This window comes from Stigmatopora nigra, chromosome 1 (genome assembly GCF_051989575.1).
Source record: "Stigmatopora nigra isolate UIUO_SnigA chromosome 1, RoL_Snig_1.1, whole genome shotgun sequence".
Classification (NCBI taxonomy): Eukaryota; Metazoa; Chordata; class Actinopteri; order Syngnathiformes; family Syngnathidae; genus Stigmatopora; species Stigmatopora nigra.
The window spans coordinates 21,673,151-21,695,757 of NC_135508.1; the positions used below are offsets into that span (position 1 = coordinate 21,673,151).

General features: G+C 39.5%; 1 protein-coding gene across 3 annotated transcripts in view; it reads left to right on the forward strand.

Annotated features, from left to right (window-relative positions):
• LOC144202831 (rho GTPase-activating protein 6-like) overlaps positions 1-22,607 on the forward strand; it is a 38,393-nt gene that overhangs the window by 1,748 nt on the left and 14,038 nt on the right. The window contains exon 1 of one of the 3 annotated variants that reach the window (XM_077725898.1): positions 12,489-12,851. The exons of the other annotated variants lie outside the window; for them this stretch is intronic. Within the exon in view, the coding sequence (XP_077582024.1) occupies positions 12,810-12,851 (42 nt within the window). The 5' untranslated portion in view covers positions 12,489-12,809. Of the gene's footprint in view, positions 1-12,488; positions 12,852-22,607 lie in introns of those variants that run through there. 3 annotated transcript variants of the gene reach the window in all.

The window sequence follows — 22,607 nt, forward strand, 5'->3', positions numbered from 1 at the left end:
CGTGGGAACTTCTTGGAAGAAGCTAGATGAAGTGGCTGGGGAAGTGTGGGCTTCCCTGCTGAAGCTGCTGTACATTCACATATAAAATATCTGATGTGGCCCCCACTCGCCAAGTCTCTACCTTAAGCGGCCCCAGCAAGAATTAAGCGCAAGAGCCTCGCTTTTGAGGAACATTTTAATTCCAAGCTCGGCTGCATTGAAGTGCACAGCTTGCCTTGCCCCCCGTAAACCCCCCCAGATGACCTCACATAAGGGACTAGGCTCCAAGCAGCCTGAAATTGAACGAAGCTTAGTATGAAATCTTTACCAAAACATATTTTAGATACTTATTTTTTAGCAGGGGGGCTTTTCAGGGCGCATACTTGGCGCCGGTCCACACGCACCAATGAAAAGGTATGATCGGTTTCCCGCTTGTTTTTGCAGAAACGCTTCGCTTTGACGCCATTTCTTTTTGTTCGGTGGATTTGCTGGACTCGGTTCTCACGCTCGGGTCAAAAAGCGTGTGGCCCCCGAGAAGCTCTTGCAACACTTCCTGTCCCAAAGACATTCTGGACGGCTGTGTTTTGGCAACTGCTCCTGTCCTTTCTGGGGACGGACTCATTGTGGGGTTTCATGCTGTCCGGTATTCATTTCCGACACTGACGTTATCCTTCACGTGGTATCCATCCCGGGATGGGACACTTGAGGATAATAAGTGAAGCGCTTTGACATTGGTTGTGAGCTGTAGTTGCCCAACGGAATTCTGTATTTTTTAAACTTTTGGAATGTTTTTAATGGTTCGAGATTGGGAAACTAAAATCTGTTACACTGTTAACGAATAGTGACTATTTTTGGCCAGATGGATTATTCATGTATTCAATTATTCATTTTGTGAAGCGATTCATCTTCACTAGGTTCGCGGTGGGTGCTGTAGCTTAACCCAGCTGATTTCGGGCCAGAGGCGGGGACACTCTGAATCGGTGGCCAGCCAATCGCAGGGCACGAGGAGACGGACAACCATTCAGTCTTGCAATTTAGGGGCAATTTAGAGTGTCTAATCAGCCAACCATGCATGTCTTTGGAATGTGGGAGGAAACCGGCATATTCGGAGAAAACCCACACAGGCCCGGGGAGAAAATGCAAACTGGTGGATGGACCTGGATTTGAACCTGGGGCCCCAGAGCTGTGAGGCGAACGTGCTAACCACTCAAGTCAATGGGTCTCCCTTCCACATAAATTAAAGTACATAAATATTAGATTGTTTTTTCTTAAAGACAACAAAAAATGTCTTTATTGACATGGAGGTGCTTAATTTACTTAACGTAAATCTTCGTGTTTTCATTAACTGGATTTATAAAATGATGTTATTGTAAATGAGGTTAAAAACAATACAATAACTTATGTAAAAGAACAACAAATGGGCTGGTGACAACAATTGAAAGAGCAATGTAAAAAATCTACAGTGTACAAAAAATACACTGGAAGGTAAAAAAGGTAACTGTAGGGTTTCCAGTAGGTGGACATATTGACTCTAACGCCCCCTTGTTTACATGTTCACGAAGCTACGACAGAAAACTTAATTCCAGGGGTATTAAACTCATTTTTGTTCGGAAAACTAGATTTTTTTGCCCAAAAGTTAACTCACTAGCCACCATTGATGGCGCAAGACGTCCAAACCATTTCTTCCCTCCAAGTCAAAATGTAATGGACGTCTAAAAAATCAGCATCCACACCCCATTTGAGTGGACATAAATAATTGTCAACAGCAGGTAGTGAGTTCATTTATTTTCTCCACTTCCGTTTTAGGGTAATTACAGTTGACCTTTGGTCAATTTTGAAACATTTCCTATTGTTTTTGGGGCTTGTTCCTGTTCAATGCTTGCATTCTTCTAATGTGGGTGTCTTCCCAGCTTACTTCCTGTTAGTTTTGGGGCATTTTAAGCTCCCTTGTTAACTCATTGGCTGCCATGGAAAACAAAGACGAGGTAGATCGTCAGAGTTGAATTGTTGCGGCTAAAGACGACGCCCAATAACAAGACTTGTGTTGACGAGGGTTCTATATGACTTATTGGGCCCGTGTGGGCGATCTCACATCTCCAAGGGGATGTTTTCTCAACAAGGAAGGACAATAACGACGGTGGGAATAGCCAAGGAGAGCCAAATCAAGAAAATGGGCCCCGACAGAATCTCGCTGTCTGTTGCCCATTAAAGTTCCCCTCCGGCCAGTGGGCAGCCGTGTTAGGTTTCATCATTGATGCCGAAGGCAGGGATCCAATAGTTTGCTTTTTTAGTCTTGGAAGCCAGAAAAACGTAGATCCATGTTTCCCCCACGAGTGTTTATCAGTGACCCAGTTCTGTTAAATATGGTTTGTTATGGGTCAGAAGAAAAGCAGACCTAACATAGCCTGATTTTATAATCTCGATCAAGGGAAAGCAGTGGGATCAGTTATGTGAAAGTTGGTAATGCAACATAGTTTAACATTGAAAAAAAGAACATTCGTAAATGAATAGGGTTGCCGATAGGGCCGTATTTGGGAAGAAAAGTATTGGTCTTATAAAAGATGAGGTTATTGTCACTGAATTGGAAAATAGCGTCCGATTTTTAAAGCAAAGGTGATTTGAATATGTATACATTTTAGAAATAAGCCTGTTGCGAAATGGAAAGAGTTTATGAATTGCAAGTAATTGAAAATTCTAGTTCCTTTCACGTGTTTATTGGTCATGATCATGCCGTATAACTAAAGTTCAGACATGAAAAATAAGTAAACACATTCATAATACACAATGTAGAGCGTTAGCATTGTTACATTGGCAGCCAATGGCGAAAAACAATGGATCAATAATGTACTAACCACTTTATCTTCCTACTAACCAATAACCAACCTTGTCAAAATGTAACCCTGACACTTCAAACATGAATATTCACCAGTTAACAAAAACAATTAAAAAGGTAGAACTGACACCACATGTGAAGAAATAACAACTGCATTATTGTATATTCTACAATAAGCAATCAAGAAAAATGTATTTATTTTTACTCATTAGAAAATAACTTGTGTTCAATTTAAGAAAAAATATTTATTACCTTGAGTGCCAGGCTTATAAGAATATACATTGTCAATAAAAGTATCATTTTTTACAATAACATTGCATATCGGCAAAGACTTCATAGCCCATGATAATTAGTTTTTGCGTTTTTACATTGTTTTTGCATTTTCACATTGACTGTTGTTGTTTTCTTTATTTTATTTTATTTTTTGAGAGGGTGTTGGAAACCCAGTAAATAATTACTACTACCCAACCCCTAGCCAACTATAGCTTCATATTGCTCAGCCGTTTACAGTAAAAACGAGATTTCGATTAAGCCCTAAGAACTTATTTTCTTCTTCCATTGCTGCAGTGACTTTCAGCATGGAGGCTTGGATATTTATCTGGGAGGAATTCCAGGTCAAAGCGTCAAGCAGAGGGCGTTTCGGCCTGCTGATAGAGGCCTAGCTTTAAGACAACAAACCTAAGTAGCGCTTGCCCGTTTCCAAATTCAAGGGGTGTCAAATTCATTTTGGAGCGGGCCAGGTTCTACTTAGGGCTTTATTCCAAGGGCCAACTACACTGCCACAATTCATCGATTCACAAAGTGACGGCTTTTCTGAACCGTTTCTCCTCCACGTTGAGAAGAGCCAGATGAGGCGGCTGGGACAGCTAATCAGGGCATCTTTAGAAATTCATGATAAAAACAGAGCAAAAAAAAGGAGAGTAGTGGGTACAAGTATTTCTTCTTTCATTTTCTGAAGCGCTTATTCTCACATGTTTCATCAGGGGTGCTGGAGCCTATCCCAGCCAACTATGAGCACCAGGCCAGTCGATCGAAAGGCACAATGAAATAAACAACCAATCATACACACACTTAAGGTCAATTTAGTGTTCAACCAGTTAAGCATGCATGTTTTTAGGTTATGGGAGTACCCGGAGAAAACCCACGCAAGCCCGGGAGAACATTCAAACTCTACACAGTGACGACCGACTAGGACTTGAACCCCCAACCCCAAGAACTGTGACACCAATGCATTATCCATTCTTCCACTTGGCAATTTATCTCATCTCATTTTCTGAACTGCTTTATCCTCATTAGGGTTGCGGGGGGTGCTGGAGCTTATCCCAGCTGACTTCGGGCCAAAGGCAGGGGACACCCTGAACCATGCACCCTCACACCCATACCTAGAGGCAATTTAGAGTGTCCAATTAGCCTACCATGCATGTTTTTAGAATGTGGAAGGAAACCGGAATACCCGGAGGAAACCCACAAAGGCCCAGGGAAAACGTACAAACTCCACACTGGTGGGCAAGACTTGGATTTGAAACCAGAGCTGTGAGGCTGACTTGCTAACCACTCGCACCACTGGCAACTTATATTCAGAAAAATACGCAGTTTATCAGGACACTGTCACTATATTAGTGGTTATTGTTTCTGACAAAAAATACCAATATTTTGGCCACCCCGATTTGTTATGGCCGCAACACTGTCAACGTTCAAGGTGGACCATGTCGTTAAGACTGCCGGCGTAAAGTGATGTCAACCCATAGACCTTTCTTTCCTCCCTCCTTGTGAATCTGCCAAAGAGCGAGAAAGAAAAACAGAGCCGCTATAAATAGCAAAAAAAGCTCTGGTCAGGACCAGTTAAGAGCCAAAGGAGTTCAAGTGAGTTTTATGAGGGTTGTATTGGGCGCACGTGTGTTTGTTCAAGTCGGCACATGCGTTGCCGTCATCGTTTTTTAGTGTTGGACAGAACACGGCTCGCGAGTGGATGACCTTATCGGAAAGGCATTGTTTGGATTATTATGAGAAGGCTGTTTTTTTCATATTTAAGCAGTATTGCCATCTAGTGGATCATTTCTTAGCACAAAGATTGTAATTAAATTGAAGGATAAAAAGCAGGAGAAAGTATTGTGACAATGTATTTATTTATTGTTAATAATTGCAATGATCGCATAAAAAGTTACAAAATAATTTGGGGAGTTATTAGATTTCAATAATTAATTTTAATAACTTTTAAAAACGCCAACCATTTTAATAAAAAGTCAATAAAATATATTCATTGAATATGTTCTGTTTGTTTTGCTTTAACAAAAAACAATAAATACATGTATCCAAAAAGAGGGCCATTTTCTCTTGTAAAATTTTGCGTCTCTTTCTTTTTTCTACTGTTATTATTGTTTTCATAATTAAAAATGACTACCTTACAAAATATGTTTTTTTAGTCCTATTTGATTAAAAGAGATTGTCGATCATAATCGCCATTTCCGTCCATTTGTGCACACCAGAAACAAAGTGCATGTTACGAAATCTGACCACCAGAGGGTACCAGTGTACATTTTATCATCCCACAATGAGGTAAACATCCCAAACTCGAGTTTACTATAATATTCTTCACGTGTATCATTAAAAAAATACATTGTAAATGACAATGAAGGATAACGTTTCCAGTTACAGCTTTATTTAGCTACGAGAATATGTCAGGCTTGTCTTTGTCCCAAATATTTGATAGGAAAACTTCCAACAGCTGCGAAGAACATGTTTTATGGCCAAATAAATGTGATTAACAACACTTGGAATGAAAGGATCTCCAAATAATTTGGTTGTAGCTGTTGAAATGATTTAATTTCATTTGGACCCAAGCTCAAATGAAACACAAACATTTACATCGAGAGTGTTTTACTCATCTTTGACCATTTTGGCAGCCAAATTGTGCAAATATTTAACCAATTGACTGCCGTTTACGGCACAAAATGCCCAATCTGATTTGAAAGGAAGTTCAAAAGAACAAACACATCATTTAAAATAAAAAATAAAAATAGAATTAACAACAGACTGAATATTTTTTTGCGAAAACAGATTTTTTTTTAAAAAGTGATACTTTTTTTCTTAAGCCCTTCTCACTTGTTTTTATAAGTTATATATCACTCTTTCTGTTTCCACAAAAATATTCAGTTTGTTGTTACCTCCATTATTATTTTCATTTTTTCATTTCAAATGACGTGTTTGTTATTTTTTTTCTCGATTTTATCACATACAATTCCCCCCAAAATGCGACTTATAGTCCAAAAAATACGCCAGCGAGTGCATTTACAAACCATAAAAAAAATCATGGCATCTTGATACAATCATCAAATATTTCCTACCCCTCAAAAAGTCCCCCCCGACCCGGCCACCCCATGAACATTGCACTAGATCCGCCCCAGTCAGTAAAAAAAATAAAACAAGCCATGAATGGCGACTTGATGAATCATCACAATGTTTCTGTTCCTCTGAATTTTTGCTTTGTGAGCATCTTCTTGTTTTTGACTACCCGCAAATGTTCCGCTTTATAATTGAATTAAAAATGAGCTGATTTGTTTGGTCCAAACGGATCAAAAAGATGCTTTTAACATGTTGGAGAACTCACAGCCGTGAATCCAAGGAATTGAGTTTCGACTCACCCGTGGCCTTGCATGAAGACTTAAAAAAAAAAAAAAAATCCAAGAACATAAAAGGAAAATACCGGCACTGCGTAGCCTCCATTTACTGTGAAGGTTGTTCCGTTGCCACAGCAACAAGGCAGTGATGTAAACACTGACTGTAGGAGGGACAAATAATGTAACCCTCCAAAGGACAGTTTACATATTGAAAAGGCTCTGACGCAGTTTTTGAAAATTGTCGACAATGGAAAAAAACATGCAAAAAAACCCACACAAAAACATGTGCTAATTGGGTCAAAAATACTGCAAGGCACAAAATGTCCTCTATGTCATGGGTACCCAAAGAAAAAATGAAAATATTAAATATGGCATGCACAAGGAGCTTGAGTTCAGTCTAAATTATTTTGCATAATTCAGTTTGAACACTAGATGTAGCTAAGTGGTTAAACAGTATCTCCTTGTTAGCTCAGGGGGAAAAGATATTTTTATCTATTGTTCACTCATTGTGGCAAGTTGATCCAAGTTCTGAAATCCCCCAAGATGTCAAAACGTTTCATTTATCCATGATTTTATTTTGAAACTATTGCTTTAGCGTTGCATCCTGCTTGACATTTTCCCTTCACTGCGTCTCCAAACAACAGCTCTCCACGTTTTTTTTAAAACCAACTTTGTTCTTTGTTTAAAATGACTGGTGCGAATGAAATGAATTATTTTAAATTCATAATTTGTTCAGATGTGTTTGTGAGCTTCGTTTGTTGCCTAATGCTAGCTTCCTCCTTAGACTTGATGAACCAACCTGAATGTTTTTGCATGCTTGTGATTCATTTTATACACTAATATTTCATTTTCTTATATGTTTTCTCATTTTTGTGTATTTCGTACATCTTTCATACAAAATTATGACTTTTTGATCATTTTTAAAGGGGCTAGTTAGACATTATTTGAGGACCATAGAAGGAATTCGAGAATTAAGATATAAAATGATGCTCTATTTACCAAAAAGTCTAAGTTGTGAAACAAGTTCCGGAAGTAATTAATTGCGTAAATAGAGGTAGCACTTAGTGCCCCACAATTCTATGGTCCTGGGTTCAAATCCAGATCACGTCCTGTGTGGAGTTTGCACATTCTCCCCTGGCCTGTGTGGGTTTCCTCTTCCGGTTTACTCCCACATTCCGAAAACATGCATGGTAGACTGATTGGACGCACTCTAAATTGGTTGCTTGTCTCCTTGTACCCTGCGATTGGCTGTCCACCCCCCCGCCCCCGCCGGCCCAGAGTCAACTGGGATAGGCTCCAGCAACCCCAGTGACCCTAATGAGGATAAAGCGGTTTAGAAAATGAGATGAGATAGCACTGTACATACACATGTTTAGTATATATAAATGCAGTCAATGAGATGAGTGTGTGGTTTATAAAGGGTTAAAATAAGTCAAGTGGTGCGTATGGCGCCTGTATATATGCGTGCTGCATGATATGAGGTAGTAGGAGTGTCAATGGAGGAGTCAAGCTTGGATTCCGGCTGCATTCCACAGTGAGAAAGACATGAGACGGACATGACAACCCCCACCGGGCTGTTTCTTTTCTTATTACTCCACCACTTTGTCCCTAAAGTCAGATAAGGATCGTGTGAACTCTACGACAATAACTTCTGTCTGGAAAATTCCAATTGTAAAAATTAGCCTGATTCTTGCACTTTGATCCTTTTGGGTTTGATGTCATGACGTTTTAAAAAAAAAAAGACACTACTTATTACTTTTATTTTTGGGAATTTCCAATCAGGAGCTTTTATTTAACCGGTTTTCGTGGTTACCGATATTAATTATGATGACATTATTTTTTCTTGATTTTTCTGTTGTGTGGGGCACATTTCTAATCATTTCTTTTTGATTTTTTGTTCACTTCCTGTTGATTTTGGGACCTTTCCAACTTTTTTGGTTTCGAGTAACCCAGCGCTGCTCTGGCACGAAGCGAGCGTTTTGCGTTAGCCTGCTGTCGCTCTCTCGCATCGTGCCCCGTGAGCATGAACAGAGCATTCCTACGAGGCCACGGTGTTTACACCGCAGACTAAATATTTGAAATAAAAACTCAGGTTCGATATTAGCGATACACGCGGTGCAAACACGCCGGGCATTGCCGCTCAACCGTGCGCTCACATGACATCACTCGCCGAGCATCTGGTTGGCTCGTCGGTGCGTCTCTCGGGACGCCGCGCCGGCCGGCTGTTACCGCAGCTCAGCTGTCCGTCCAAAGTTTCGACCCTGGGCGGAAGAGCGCAGCTCAAGAGAAACATTTTCCATCGTAGCGATAAAGGCTGCTTCGATTAGACGGAAAACGTGTCTTAAGACGAGCAGAACGGTCCAGTTGCCAAGGACTCAACATCTGGATTCGGGCTATGATGGAAAATGAATCAAGAGTCGTTGCGCAAACAGCCATTTGGAAAGGAAGGGAAAAAATATGACGGCATTCTAAGTAAAAGACTTTGTCGGAACAGGTAGATCCGGGGTGTCTAACTTCATTTTTCACGTTCTAATTATGGTTTAATTCTGATGGCCGTTAATCGACTACCGTATTTACTCGCATATAAGCCGCCCCCGCGTATAAGATGCACCTTTAAAATTGCCTTAAAAATCAACAGATTCACGATTTTCACCTCCATATTCATGGTTTTAATAGGGAGTACAAATGTTTTATTTTGAAGGGAAAATCTTTCGAAAAATCACCGAACCTGGTATTTCTGAGATACTGAATGAATCAAAAGCACATTATTAAGGTCATTATCATAAGGAAATGAGTAATTCATCCAGTAATGTTTGCTTTCTTACTGCAAAACTGAAAATAACCAACCCCCAGGCCACCATTTTGGCACCTGTGAGATAGATAAAGGAAAAATTCCGGCTGTTGATGACAGAAAAATTGCATGACTTGTCTAAAACAGCTGTTAGTGACATCAGCAAATGCTTTCGCAAGGTAAGAAGACTTCAAAAAAGCTCCACAAGAAAAGCCAAACAATTATTAGCGAGTATAATTAGAAGGATAAACCTTGAAGACGTAAGGTCTGCTAGTACGTTCTCAGATGAAGTGAAAAATGACCTTCTACTTTAGTTTCAAAAGGGGAAAAATCTAAACAAATATGGTGAAGTTTTACTTTAAAGGGAATGGAAGGACGCTTGCTTATTGGTGTGAAAACGTCACGCCAGTGAACGGCGCTACATGTCCAATCAAAATGGATTGATTATCAACTCATTTACGGCAATAGATGTCCAATCCCTTTTTATTTGTGAGGGTTGGCAGGAATTGGACAATAGGACATAAATTCAGTTTTATGTCATTATCCATTTAGATTTGAAAACATGTTTTTTAATGAAGAAAAATGGACATTCAATTTTTAAGTAAAAAAGTATTTAGCCATTTTTTTATAGCACTGTCATATTAATTTGAATTTTAGGACGAAACACAAAGTCGACGTGCAAGTTTTTCTTTTGTGGGCCACACATAGTGATGCGGGGGTCCAGGATTGGGCCCCCGGCCCGCCACTTTACCACCTGCGGTCTAGACGAATTGAAGTCAGACATTCCCGAGGATGATCAAGAGGAAATTTACACCATTTTTTTTGGGAGCTTTCCTTAAGTCGCTCAAGTTCATTTGCGAGGCAGCGGACTGTTGTTTCATACTTAGTGGGAGGAGCTCCTAAAATGGTATTTCCAATGGGAGCCAGAAGCCGGGAATAATGCCAAGTGCGCACATGTGCTTAGACAACTCTTTCATACATACGTAAGTTGCAAAATGCTACCGTATGCAGCACCGTGGCCCTGCTTTTCAAAGTTGGACAGCGGAATGGTGCGTGAAAGAAAGCATGGCAAGATGATATGATGTCGTACAATCCAACATCATCTGATTTGATTGCAAGGTTTGTTCTGAAAATATGACACAAGATAGAAAATGTGCAAAATAAAACATTCCAAATTGCACCAATTACATACTTTGGATTACAAAAATCGTCCAGAAAGTATTTAAATTGAAATTTAAGGTGGGCCTCGAGGTCAGTCCTCCCTGTTCTCCCGGGTTTGCGTGGGTTTTCCCCAGGTACTCTGTTTTCCTCCCACATTCATTGCTCGGAACTTACGAAATTAGGAGGATTGTTAGCTGAGACCATTCCATTACCGCCAAAGAACACCGAATTGAAGCATGTAATTGCGGCACACGCCTGAAGTGTCCAAGATCATTGCATCACTTCACGAGCAGCTCTCACCGTTCGTTAACAGTTGCCCAATTCAGAGTTTTCAACCAGCCTACCCTGGTAGAACGTGCAAATTAACAGTAAAAGTAGTTACATTTTATATAATTATTTTTTTGCGAATGAAAACTGTAATTATTGTTCGATTTCTGCCGTTCTTACTCTTATATCTAACAAAGGCTCCTGCCACCCCAATTCAACTGACTTTGACATCTGTCTCGCCTCACCCACGCAAATGACAAAGGGTGTGGAGGGTCTCAGTCCAAACTTAAGCGCTTGGGAGGGTCTCGCTTGAGATGGAGCAGCTGAAGTCAAGAATTTACGACTCTCCGCCTCTTTGTCAGACAACAGCAAAGCAGCCAATAAAAAAAAAATACAAGTCAACCGTATTGGGGAGTTTAGAACAAAATGTCGCAAAATGGAAAAGCAGTTCAGCAGTCTATATGGTCCAAAAACAAAAATTAAAACGCTGGAGCACATAAACAAATGTACAACAGACGTCGAACAAAGCTCTGGTGGATGACCTCACCACTGTGGAATGTGCGGGTGTGTGCGTGCGTGTGTGCGTTGAAAAGAAAATATGTAGGTTCCCTCCTTCCCATTGGATGGAAATACGCCAATTGTTAACAGTTTCATTTGTTCATAAAGCTCTTAAACCACAACTTGGCTCTTGGAATGACCTTTTAACCCTTGAAAAAGTCACTCTCCGCTGTCCTGAACTTTTGTTCATTTGCCCCTGAGTCATCATAAATATGGGCTAACCATTTGTGCAGGAAGGTTTTCCTATTTTTTTTAAATAATCAGCCGATCTATCCATCAACCAGCTTGTCAATCTATATATTCTCATCTCATTTTCTGAACCGCTTTATCCTCATTAGGGTCACGGGGGGTGCTGGAGTGGTGGCCAGCCGATCGCAAGGCACAATGAGACAGACCACCATGCACACACATCCATACCTGAGGCAATTTAAAGTGTCCAATCAGCCTATCATGCATGTTTTTGGAATGTGGGAGGAAACCAAAGTGTCCAGAGGAAACCCACAGAGGCCCGAGGAGAGCATGCAAACTCCACACAGATGGGCATGACCTGGATTTGAACCCAGGACCCCAGAGCTGTGAGGCCAACGCGCTAACCACTCGCAACACCAGGCGGCCCATCCATTTATTCATTCGTCTAAATAAACAACCATATTTGCAAAGTAGTAACTTACAATTGTCCCTACTGTTGTCACAATTATCGATCTGTCCGCCTGTCTATCCAAATAAACAAAAATGTACAAAACATTGTTTTAACTTGCAATCGTCCCTATTTTAGTCACAATTATCATTCTGTTCGTCAATCGCCCATCCAAAATAAACAAACGTACATCTGCAAATATTTTTTTTAACCTAAATGTTCCCGATTTCAGTCACAAATATCGATCTGTACCCTATTCAGTCCATCCGTCCAAATAAACAAACAGGTATTTGCAACATGTTTTTTAACCTACAATTATCCCTACTTTAGTCACAGTTATCGATATTTCAATCCATCCATCCATCCATCCATCCATCCATCCAAATAAACAAAAATATATTTGCAATGTATATATATATATATATATCGTTTTTTAACCAACATTACATTTTCTCTACTTTAGTCACGTCGATAATTTTGTGTCTTAGTGATTGTGAATGACGTTTCACGTGGGATGAAACACTCGCTACTGTAAAAAAAATGCAAACGTGAAGCTCGGCCCGTTTTATTTTGAAAGTACAAAGCGGAAGCGCGAGTTGAACGAATGATGGCTTGTCATGGAACCCTGCCTTTCCCCGCATCTTGTCCTCATCAGGTCCCACTGAGCGCGTAGTATGGATCCGTTACGCACGCACGACGCACAATGGCGTCCCGGATTCTGCCACAACCATCTGACGCTTGTTGAAATATAAACACGAAGGGAGGGAGGGAAAAGAAAAAAAAAGGAAAAAAAGGCAAAACGTGCAAACGTGCTCCGTTGTTGCTGCAGAAAAAAAAATCAACGGAGATTCCTTGGACGCTCATGTCTGACGCGCGCGCACTTCTTCAGAACTTGAAGCAGAATCTCGTTTTTTCTTTCCGGATACATTTTGGACTTTTTATTCAGCCGAATTTTGTCCGGGGGCCATGGGAGACGCCGTGTTCCTCAACAGGCACAATTTCTACCTAGTAAGTCTTAAGCTTAAAGGTTCCTCAATTTGGATCTTTTCATTCCATTTACTTGCGGACACGAATTGGGGATTCGAGCGCTTCGTGGTTTAAATGTTATGTTTTTGGCGTGGAAAAGGCCTTACAACTCGAGGCACACGTGTTTCCTGCTTCCAACTGCGATATCAATTTGCTCTAAAAATGTCCCGGCGGAGCTGCAGTTTTGCTGCCAAAAGCCACAAGTTGTTGTTGTTGCGGTTTGATCAGATGCGGGCAAAACACATGAGATCATATGAAAAGTGCAGAGAAGCTGCTGGTGCTCGTCAAATCGTGGGAATCGTGTGCGGTTACGGGTTTTTAAAAACATATATACCTATTTTAAACTAACATTTGTCATTTAGGACGGCCCAGTGGTCGAGTGGTTTGCGCGTCGGCCTCACAGTGGGGGAACTGGGATCAAATCCAAGTCGGTCCACCTGTGTGGAGTTTGCATGTTCTACCTGGACCTGTGTGGGTTTTCTCCGGGTACTCTGATTTCCTCACACATTCCAAAGATAAGCATGGTAGGCTGATTGGACACTCTAAATTGCCCCAAAGTTGTTTGTCTCCTTGTGCCCTGTGATTGGCTGGCCACCTATTCAACCTGTGTAGAGTTTGCATGTTCTTCCTGGGCCTGTGTGGGTTTTCTCCGGGTACTCCGGTTTCCTCCCACATTCCAAAGACATGCATGGTAGGCTGATTGGACACTCTAAATTCCCCCTTAGGTTGTTTTTCTCCTTGTGATTGGCAGGTGACCAATTCAGGTTGAGATGTGTCAGTTTGCAACTGGTTGACACTCATTGGTGGAGAAATGTGTCCAATCCATTGCAAGTGGGAGGGAAGGGTTATTACTTGAATACTGGATGGTTGCAATTTATTTGTTTTTAGTCAGTAGACATTTTATGGAGTGGATTTGATTTAGCACTATGCCTGGAGGTTTTTTTTCCGCATTTTTTTTGCATTTTTGCATTTTATTGCTATTTTTATGGGATTGTCGGCAGACGTGTCATTTATTTTAGAAATACAGTTTGTATGTACGTGCGTTTAATTTGTATTACAGTTTTGTATGTTAGCATAAGGGAAAGTGTTCATGACCCTAAGCTCTTCCCCTCTCGGTCACTTCCTGTTGATTTGGGGTCACTTTCAGTTGGTTTTAGGGTGTTTGCGTGTCACATTTGTTGATTTTGGGTCACTTTCGGATTGTTTCAGGCATTGCCACTTCCCGTACATTTTGGGCCACTATAATTGTTTTTATTTTTTATTTTAGTTTTTTATAATCACCGGCAATGGAGAAAAAAAAAGTTTAGAATAGAAATAATGTCTTAATGGAGTGTTGACATCTAAGTTGGGGTACTTAGGGGTAATTTCCTTTATATTTTGGACCATTTTCTGTTGATTATAAGGCATTAATGGGTTACTTCCGGGTGATTTGGGGGCACTTTTGGGTCATTTATTGATTTTGGATTGATGTGGTTCAATTTCTGTTTAGTTTTGGTCACTTTCTGAGGAATTTGGGGCATTTCAGGGCCAATTTTTGCACATTTTAGGACATTTAGGGTATACTTCCTTTGATATATTAGTCATTTACTGTTGATCCTACAGAATTCTTAGGTTAACTCGTCATTGGTCACTTATTATTGATATTTCTGGTCACTGCCTGGTAATTTTGGGGAACTCGCTGTAGATTTTAGGGCATTTTTTTGTGAATTTTGGGACGATGTAAGGAAGATTTTGGGGGTTTCAAATATAGTGATTTTATGGAATATCAAACATTGAGTATTGATATAGTTGACATTTTTAATATGGTAAGAATAGTGAGCGGCATACACCTTTAATCCACTGGCTGCTTTTTTTTGGTAGACATTTAAAATATGGCAGAAGGACGATTGGACGCGGTATGTTTGGACATTTTGGGAAGAGAGGATGCAGACAGGGATGGCGGGTGGCATTTGTTATTATACAAAATAATATAAATAGCAGATAAAATCTTTTGGAGGAATGTGCAACATCAATAGTTGTGTCTCTTTTGAGAGACGAACGAGGTTTGGTGAGTTTGATTGGTTGGATGTGTCATGCTATGTAAACACCACTGGCCACTTTGTTATTGCTTTAGCCCAAATGGGAAGATGCTGCGGAATAGACAACTTTTTTTTTTTGCTTTGTGCTAGTTTTCCTTTTCTTAAAAACTTTTTTAACTATTATTTTACATGGAGGAGGAGGAGAAAAATAATGGAGGAAAATAGAGGGATTTTTCGCAGCTTATGGCTGCCACAAATAACCTTATTTTGGGATCATTTGTCCACTTTTCATGGGTTGAAACATTTTTCCGTTCCAGTAATTTAGAAGCAAAGAAAATAAAGCATATTTTTGTGTCATTTAAACAAATCGGGCCCCACTACGTCATTTTCAAAGGATTGGACTAGTGTAAAAAAACAACCATTTATTTTAAATATAGTCATGTATTTTTGAGTATTAACTCATTAACTACCATTGACGACTGCGGACAACAATGTCAGTGAAACAGGGTCACTCAACACCAGATGGATTTGATGCCTATAACTGTCAACGACAGTCAAAGAGTTAAGGGCTACAAACAATAAAAGAAACCTGAGGTATAATGCAAAAATACATATAAAGCAATAACTACATCTTACAGTGGTACCTCTACATACGAGCACATCTACATACGAGCACATCTACATACGAGCACATCTACATACAAGCAGCTCGAGATACAAGGAACTTTTCGAGCTAATAATTTTCTCTAGATACTGGAAAAATTTCGAGATGCGAAAAAGCCAGGTGGCCATGACATGAAAGGCTGTTTATAATTGTATCGCGCTGTCTTTTTTGCCGCATTTCTTTCGTGTATAACAGATATCTACGGGCACTGAACTGTTTCTTCACATGTGATTCCCCTACACATGGACTAGAAAATGCGCAACGCGCATGTGCGAGCAAAAAGAGGGCTTTCTGGGGAATGACGTATACATGTGCACACAACACCGATAGCCAAAGGCACCCTTTCTCAGAATAAAACTTCATTACCCACAATCAATACATAGGTAGGCTGAGCTGTTGCATTTTTTCAGTGTTTTGTACGTAGAAGCATTCAACCAGAAAAAATTGTATGTGTAAGCATTCGTAAGCAGAGAAACCGCAGAATTTTGATCTCTGAAGCAGATATTTCCTAAATTTTCGCAAACCGACGTTAGTGAAAATTTGAGGGATTGAGCCAGAGTTTGTGAATGTCAAGTACCCACACCAAACCTTGTTATTCTTTTCCTGAATGCATTTGAACTTGGTTCAAGAATGCGATTTGATGTAGAAAGCCTACAGGTAAGTGATCTTACGCGAGATTGAGTCGCCTTCAACAGAGGCCAGCAAATAAAGTCCTATAGGGGTTGATAAATATTTGAGATTGTAGTTTACCAGAGCGGAGTGGCCCCGCAGCCAGAGAATGTGCGTGGGATGTGTGCGTGTGTGTGTGTGTGTGTGTGTGTGTGTGTAGCAGCAGCACATGGTTATCAGTTTTGAAGTATTCATCCGTTTATTTTGGTGACCCATCCAGAACAGAATTAAGCTGCTTTTTCTCTATTTTTTTTTATTTATTATTATTTAAGCTTAAAAAATATTGCTGAATAAACAGTAGGGAAGAAAAAATAAATATTACATTTGTTTTAGTTTATTTGAACTTTTTACATAAATATTTACTTTTTCATATTTTAATTTGTTTTTTCATTCAAGTAGGACAGTAGTATAAATATTTTGAGTATTCATTTTTTTTACATTAAAGTATACAAAGCGGAAAATGGAAATGTTTTATTTATTTATTTAAAAAATGCCTTTTCTGAAAAGAAAAAAAACTAAAAAATGGAAAAATAGTAACGATTATGTATGGCAGCTGGTCTTAGAGGAATACTATTTCAGGTATATTGTATGTAGCTATAATATCTGACAAGAACTTTCCTTGAAATTTGAATTTGAGCAAATTACGGAAGACAAAAAATGTCATTTTGCTTCGATTAATTTCCGGCACAAAATGGAGGGAGGAAAAAAAAAACTTCAATTACTTTTAGGTTTTACACATGTGCACAATGAAACTATAAAAGTGACCCGTTTTGGTCATATTTCAAATAGTTGACAGTTCATAAAATGAAGTATAAATGAACAATTGCAACACATATGCAACTGTTGCAATTGTTTATTTATGCCTCAATTTATGAATAGTCAGCTATTTTAAATATCACCGAAACGGGTCACTTTTATAGGTCCACTTGACAATAATTGATTATTATAGCAATTCAATGTGTTCTTTTTTGTACATTAACCGAAGAGGAACATGGGTCACATGCACCATGTGGTGTTTTCTTGTTACACAATAACAGCACATCAAAGCATGACAAGAGTGACCTAAAATAACTTTATTTCTTAATTTTTTAATTACTCATACCTCCCATGACTATTTTTGGTAATTTCTAAAAACATCATTCATAGAGACTCGACTTTTTGGGTCAACAATAATAATGAAAAATTGACTATTTTTTTTTAGCTTTTAATTGTATTATCTGTTGTTAAAAACCATTTTTTTGGACCATCCACGTATATTTGTGTACAAACAATCTTCTCATCGCATTCCTATTTTAGATATATTTTTCTGGCATACACTATTGGTTTTTAATTCTTAGTTTATTAAGTACTAAAGTAACAGAAGCTTACATCTCTAAGTGTGGTTATTGGACAGCATGTTAGCATAAATACTTATTATTTTACAGAATATTCTCGATCAGTCCAACCCATTTTGTCGGATGGAGACCCCTCACAGTCCATATGGATTGGACGTCTGGCCCATTTAAAGGGGGTCATGATTTAAATGATAATAATACTGCGTTTTCATATGTTTTTCATAATTTGCAAATACGGCACAGTTAAAAAACAACAGGAAAGATGAAAATGGATAAAAAGATTGATTGCCTGACTTAAATAAAGCGTCTGTCTCTCATCACAGGCCACCAAAATCCAAAACGCTTTGCTTTCCCGTGACGCTTAAGTTCCAAGAAAGCCTCCCAAATTGTTCTCGCGTAGGCCATTTTTCATCAGACTTGAACGTCACGCATTTCACTTTGTTTTGAACTCGATGACGCCTTACGCTCATTTCACTGTCGACCAAATATTATTACGCGACTGTCGTCCGTCTGCTTTCCGGAGTGTTTATTTTACCGTGCAGTCGGCCGCTCCCAGGGCAAACAGCCCTAGGAAAAAAAGAGTCTGAAAAGTATGAAAAAGAGGTCAAAGACTTCATTTTGCCTTTGTTCCTACATTCATAAATCTGCATCAGCCGCCAAGCACGTGTCCTTTTGCTGCCAGCAAACATGACAGTAAGACTGCAGGGTTTTTACAGATGAACATATTTTCTGCCATTTAAGGAGCAACTAAAAGACTTTATTGAAAGAATTTTCTGAAAAGCCTGCAGTGCGGCTTATACATGGATCAATATTGGTGAGCCATTCTATGAAATTCCTTTTAGCACAGCTCCATCTAGTTGATGTAAAACACAACCCCCCACTACTACTATCACAACTACGACGACGACTACCACTGCTACTATGACGACTACCACTGCTACTACTACGACAACTACTGCTACTACTACGAAGACTACTACTGCTAATACTACGACGACTACTACTGCTAATACTACGACGACTACTACTGTTACTACTATGAAGACTACTACTGTTACTACTACGAAGACTACTACAGTTACTACTAAGACAACTCCAACGACTCCGAAGACGACTACTGCTACTACTACGACGACTACTGCTACTACTACGACGACTACTACTGCTAATACTACGACGACTACTACTGGTAATACTACGATGACTACTACTGCTAATACTACGAAGACTACTACTGTTACTACTACGACGTCTACAACTACTCCGACGACGACTACTACTATGACTAGTACCACGACGACGACAACGACGACAACGACGACAATGACGACTACTATTACTACTACTACGACTACTACCATGACGACGACAACGACGACTGCTATTACTACTACTACGACTACTACCATGACGACGACAACGACGACTGCTATTACTACTACTACGACTGCTACCATGACGACGACAACGACGACTGCTATTACTACTACTACGACGGCTATTGGATTGGATTGGATAACTTCATCCCGTGTTCGAGAAATTTCGTTATCACAGTAGCAAGAGGGTCAGGATGCAGAAATAGGAAAGACATTTTAGGCTATTACGACACCTACTATGACGACTACTACTACTACTACACCATTTCATGGATGTACAACACAAGTTACTACTACTACCACTCCATGCAGTGGATGTATAGCAGTATTTCCTACTACTACTAATACAACTCCATCTCGTGGATGTATAACAATTTATTACTACTACTTCTCTCTCTAGTGGTTGTATAAACCCAACATCCACTTTCATTTACCGTATTATTTAAAAAAAGAACAGTTTTCACATTGAGCACGCACCACCAACATTGACATCTTATCACATCCAACACTGAAACTCAGGAAATTGATCAACAGCTTTCCTGCTTTTGTGATGGCTCTTCCCGTTAAAATAGAGTAAATGCCTCTCGCCATCAAAGATGGCCAATGAGTCGAGTCGGAGAAATAGTTTCCTATTTCAGCCAAGGCTGTCGGTCAGTAAAAATCGAGAAACAGGTTCGCCACGTTTCCAGCATTGTTTGTCATTGACACATTACTTTGTTGCCGTGTCAACGGGAAGAGCCTCACATTACGGACTTGCTTCATTTGGTGGTGTCGGTTTACACGGCAATTCTGACTTTAAGGGTGAAATCAGACAAACGTTTGACATACGTTGACGGACAGAAATGGAACTTGGTCATGACTCCCTGTACTTTGCGTGAAGGCGACTAGGTAAATAATGAAATCAAGTTGAAGAATTGAGAAGAGGAAAAAAATGTGACATTTCCTCTCTTAGAATTTTCAAGTAAAACCCTTATTAAACGCAAGCACTTATTAAGATACATAGAGGCACAATAATTGACTAGCCTTAGCACGTAGTGCAAACACATCTTTCCTGGGTGTGTGTGTGTATCAGACTGTGTCAATGTGACCCAAGAGGTTAAGAGGCCATTGACTAAAACTGGATTAGCTGCTCTCAAGTCTTCCAATGGAATGTTAGGATCAACAGTGCTTGTGCACTACACACACACGTGCAAGCGCACAATTATTGTGCGGCACTCAAACATTTACTATTTACCAACCAGTCTATTATCGTCCATTAAAGCTGCTTGTCCATGGTATACGTAAAAAAAAAATATATATATATATAAAACATTTGATGATTATTAGTCGCAGGCCCAGCCAAACTGGAAAAAAATGCGGCTTATTGTCCGGAAAATACTCCACTTAGAAACATTGAATTGAAATGCCGTTTTAGTGTACCCACACACCCGTAGTATTTTGTCCCTCGATTTAAAAAGTGTCCGTGGAGCATAAACAAAAGGCCTTTTTTCCCCCCCTTCCCGCTGCTTTAAGACGTTAAGCGATGTTGTCGTGCGACGGCTCGCAAGGTTTAACACCATACCCCATCATCTGGATTTAGAGGAACGGGCCAGTGCGTTATAATCCCACAACTCTTTAACTACTATGCCGGATTAACGGGAAATTGATTTTGGGACGTGGCACCCATGCGGAAAATCGAGTCTTAAAGCGACTTTTCTCTGATCCTGCTGCGTTCAACGGACACGCTGAAAGAAGATCAGAAGGGTGAAATGCAGGGAATTTTCAGATTTACTTTTGTTGGCGCATGTTCTTGCCACCGCAGTGAAATAGAAACGAAAAATGCCCTAATAGGATTAACACCGGCTTTAAATCACTCGGAAATACTCTGTGCTACTCATATACCAAAACATAAGTCAAAGAGATGCTCACATCAAATATAATGGAGTTTTTGTTTTGAATGACAACTTTGTGCGACGAAAAAAAAATCTAATATCAAAGCCAGGTTCAATGACTCTTATTCTTCACAACAAATGTCGGTTGGAAAAAAAACTGGAGTAAATCATGTGGACGTTCCCGTGGTTCGTGAGTTCGCGTAGGGGTTTCGATTACATATTTTTGCCCCCGAGTCACCTGATTTTGACGTTTTGCCGATGCAGAGTACCGATTCCGTACCCTGAGGAAGAAAAATATAGCATCCAAATGTAAAATAAGTCCAGTAAGGAGACATTATAATCAAATTTCCCTATGATTTTTCATATCTCTGGCCATACAGACAATCTCCCCGAGTACAGAGGACCAGTGTGAGCAGCATCATAAATACTCTCGCTATGGGCACACCTGCCATAAGCAGGTACATGTCTACTAGCCATAAATGATCTAGTCGTAATGATTCAAATCTATGGATAAAAGATCTTTAAAAAATGACATCAGAATATGCACAAATCGGACTTAGATTTGACCTTATTTTTCATCTTCTCATTCTCGTTTAAAATACTTTTCTGCCGAATGTGTCCTTACAATAATTAAGCTTCCATTTACATGCAATATTTTTCAATCAGAAAACTCTTTTTTTGATTTGATGTATTTAATAAGAGACAGCACATATTAATGAAACTTTGTATATTCATATTAATGAACGTTAATGTTAATTAACTATTTTATTAATCACAGAAAATATTTTTAATGTTATTTTTCTATGGTAAATATTTTTCTCACGTAATGCTGTGTGATTAAAAAAAAGGCCTAAGAACTGCAATTGCCCTTACGTATGATTAGATTAGATTAAACTTTATTCATCTTGAACTCAGGAAATTCACATGTGAGCGTAAATAATTGTTGAATGAATGAACGGTTCTTGTTGTCAATTTGATTTTAACTCCATAAAACATGGTTCTTCTCAAAAAGAAGAATCCAATGACTTCCCAATTGGCCAATTTAAAGGTGTAATAAAATAAATAAATAAAAAATAAACAGGAATAGAATGGGAGTGGGACGGGATCGGGAGTTATTCTACACTGAGATTTAATTTTGGACTCGGGAATAGAGTGGGATTTTTTTCTCTCTCTGAGATCAGGAGGGAAAATCCACTCCCTAACCTCCTGTGACATTCATAATCTGCAAAAGAAATACACACATTTTAAAAAAGGAGTCATTTCAAGGTTGTGATCGAAAGCCCAAAGAGAAGGAATTCTTGAATCATTCCTTTGGTATCTGTTTTTACAATTATGGCGACTTGGAAAATTGCACCGCACGTGGATAGTAATTTTTCATAAAGATAACTCATTTAACTTTATCCATTCATTTTCTGAGCTGTTTTATCCTTACTAGGGGGGTGCTGGAGCCTATCCCAGCTGACTTTGGGCCAGAACCACCCTGAAATTGGTGGCCAGCCAATCGCAGGACACAAAGAGACAAACAACCAAGGGGCAATTTAGAATGTCCAATCAGCCTACCATGCATGTTTTTGGATTGTGGGTGGAAACTGGAGTACCCGTAGAAAACCCACGCAGGCCAGGATAGAACATGCAAACTCCACACAGGTGGACGTGACCTGGATTTGAACCCAGGACCCCATTACTTCCATTTCTGACCGAGTTTACCAAAATGACTGCCACTCAGATTTCACTATCAATATTTAAGTTGAAATATTCCAAATAAAAAAATAACTAAAATGCATTAAAAACATAAGATACTGATAA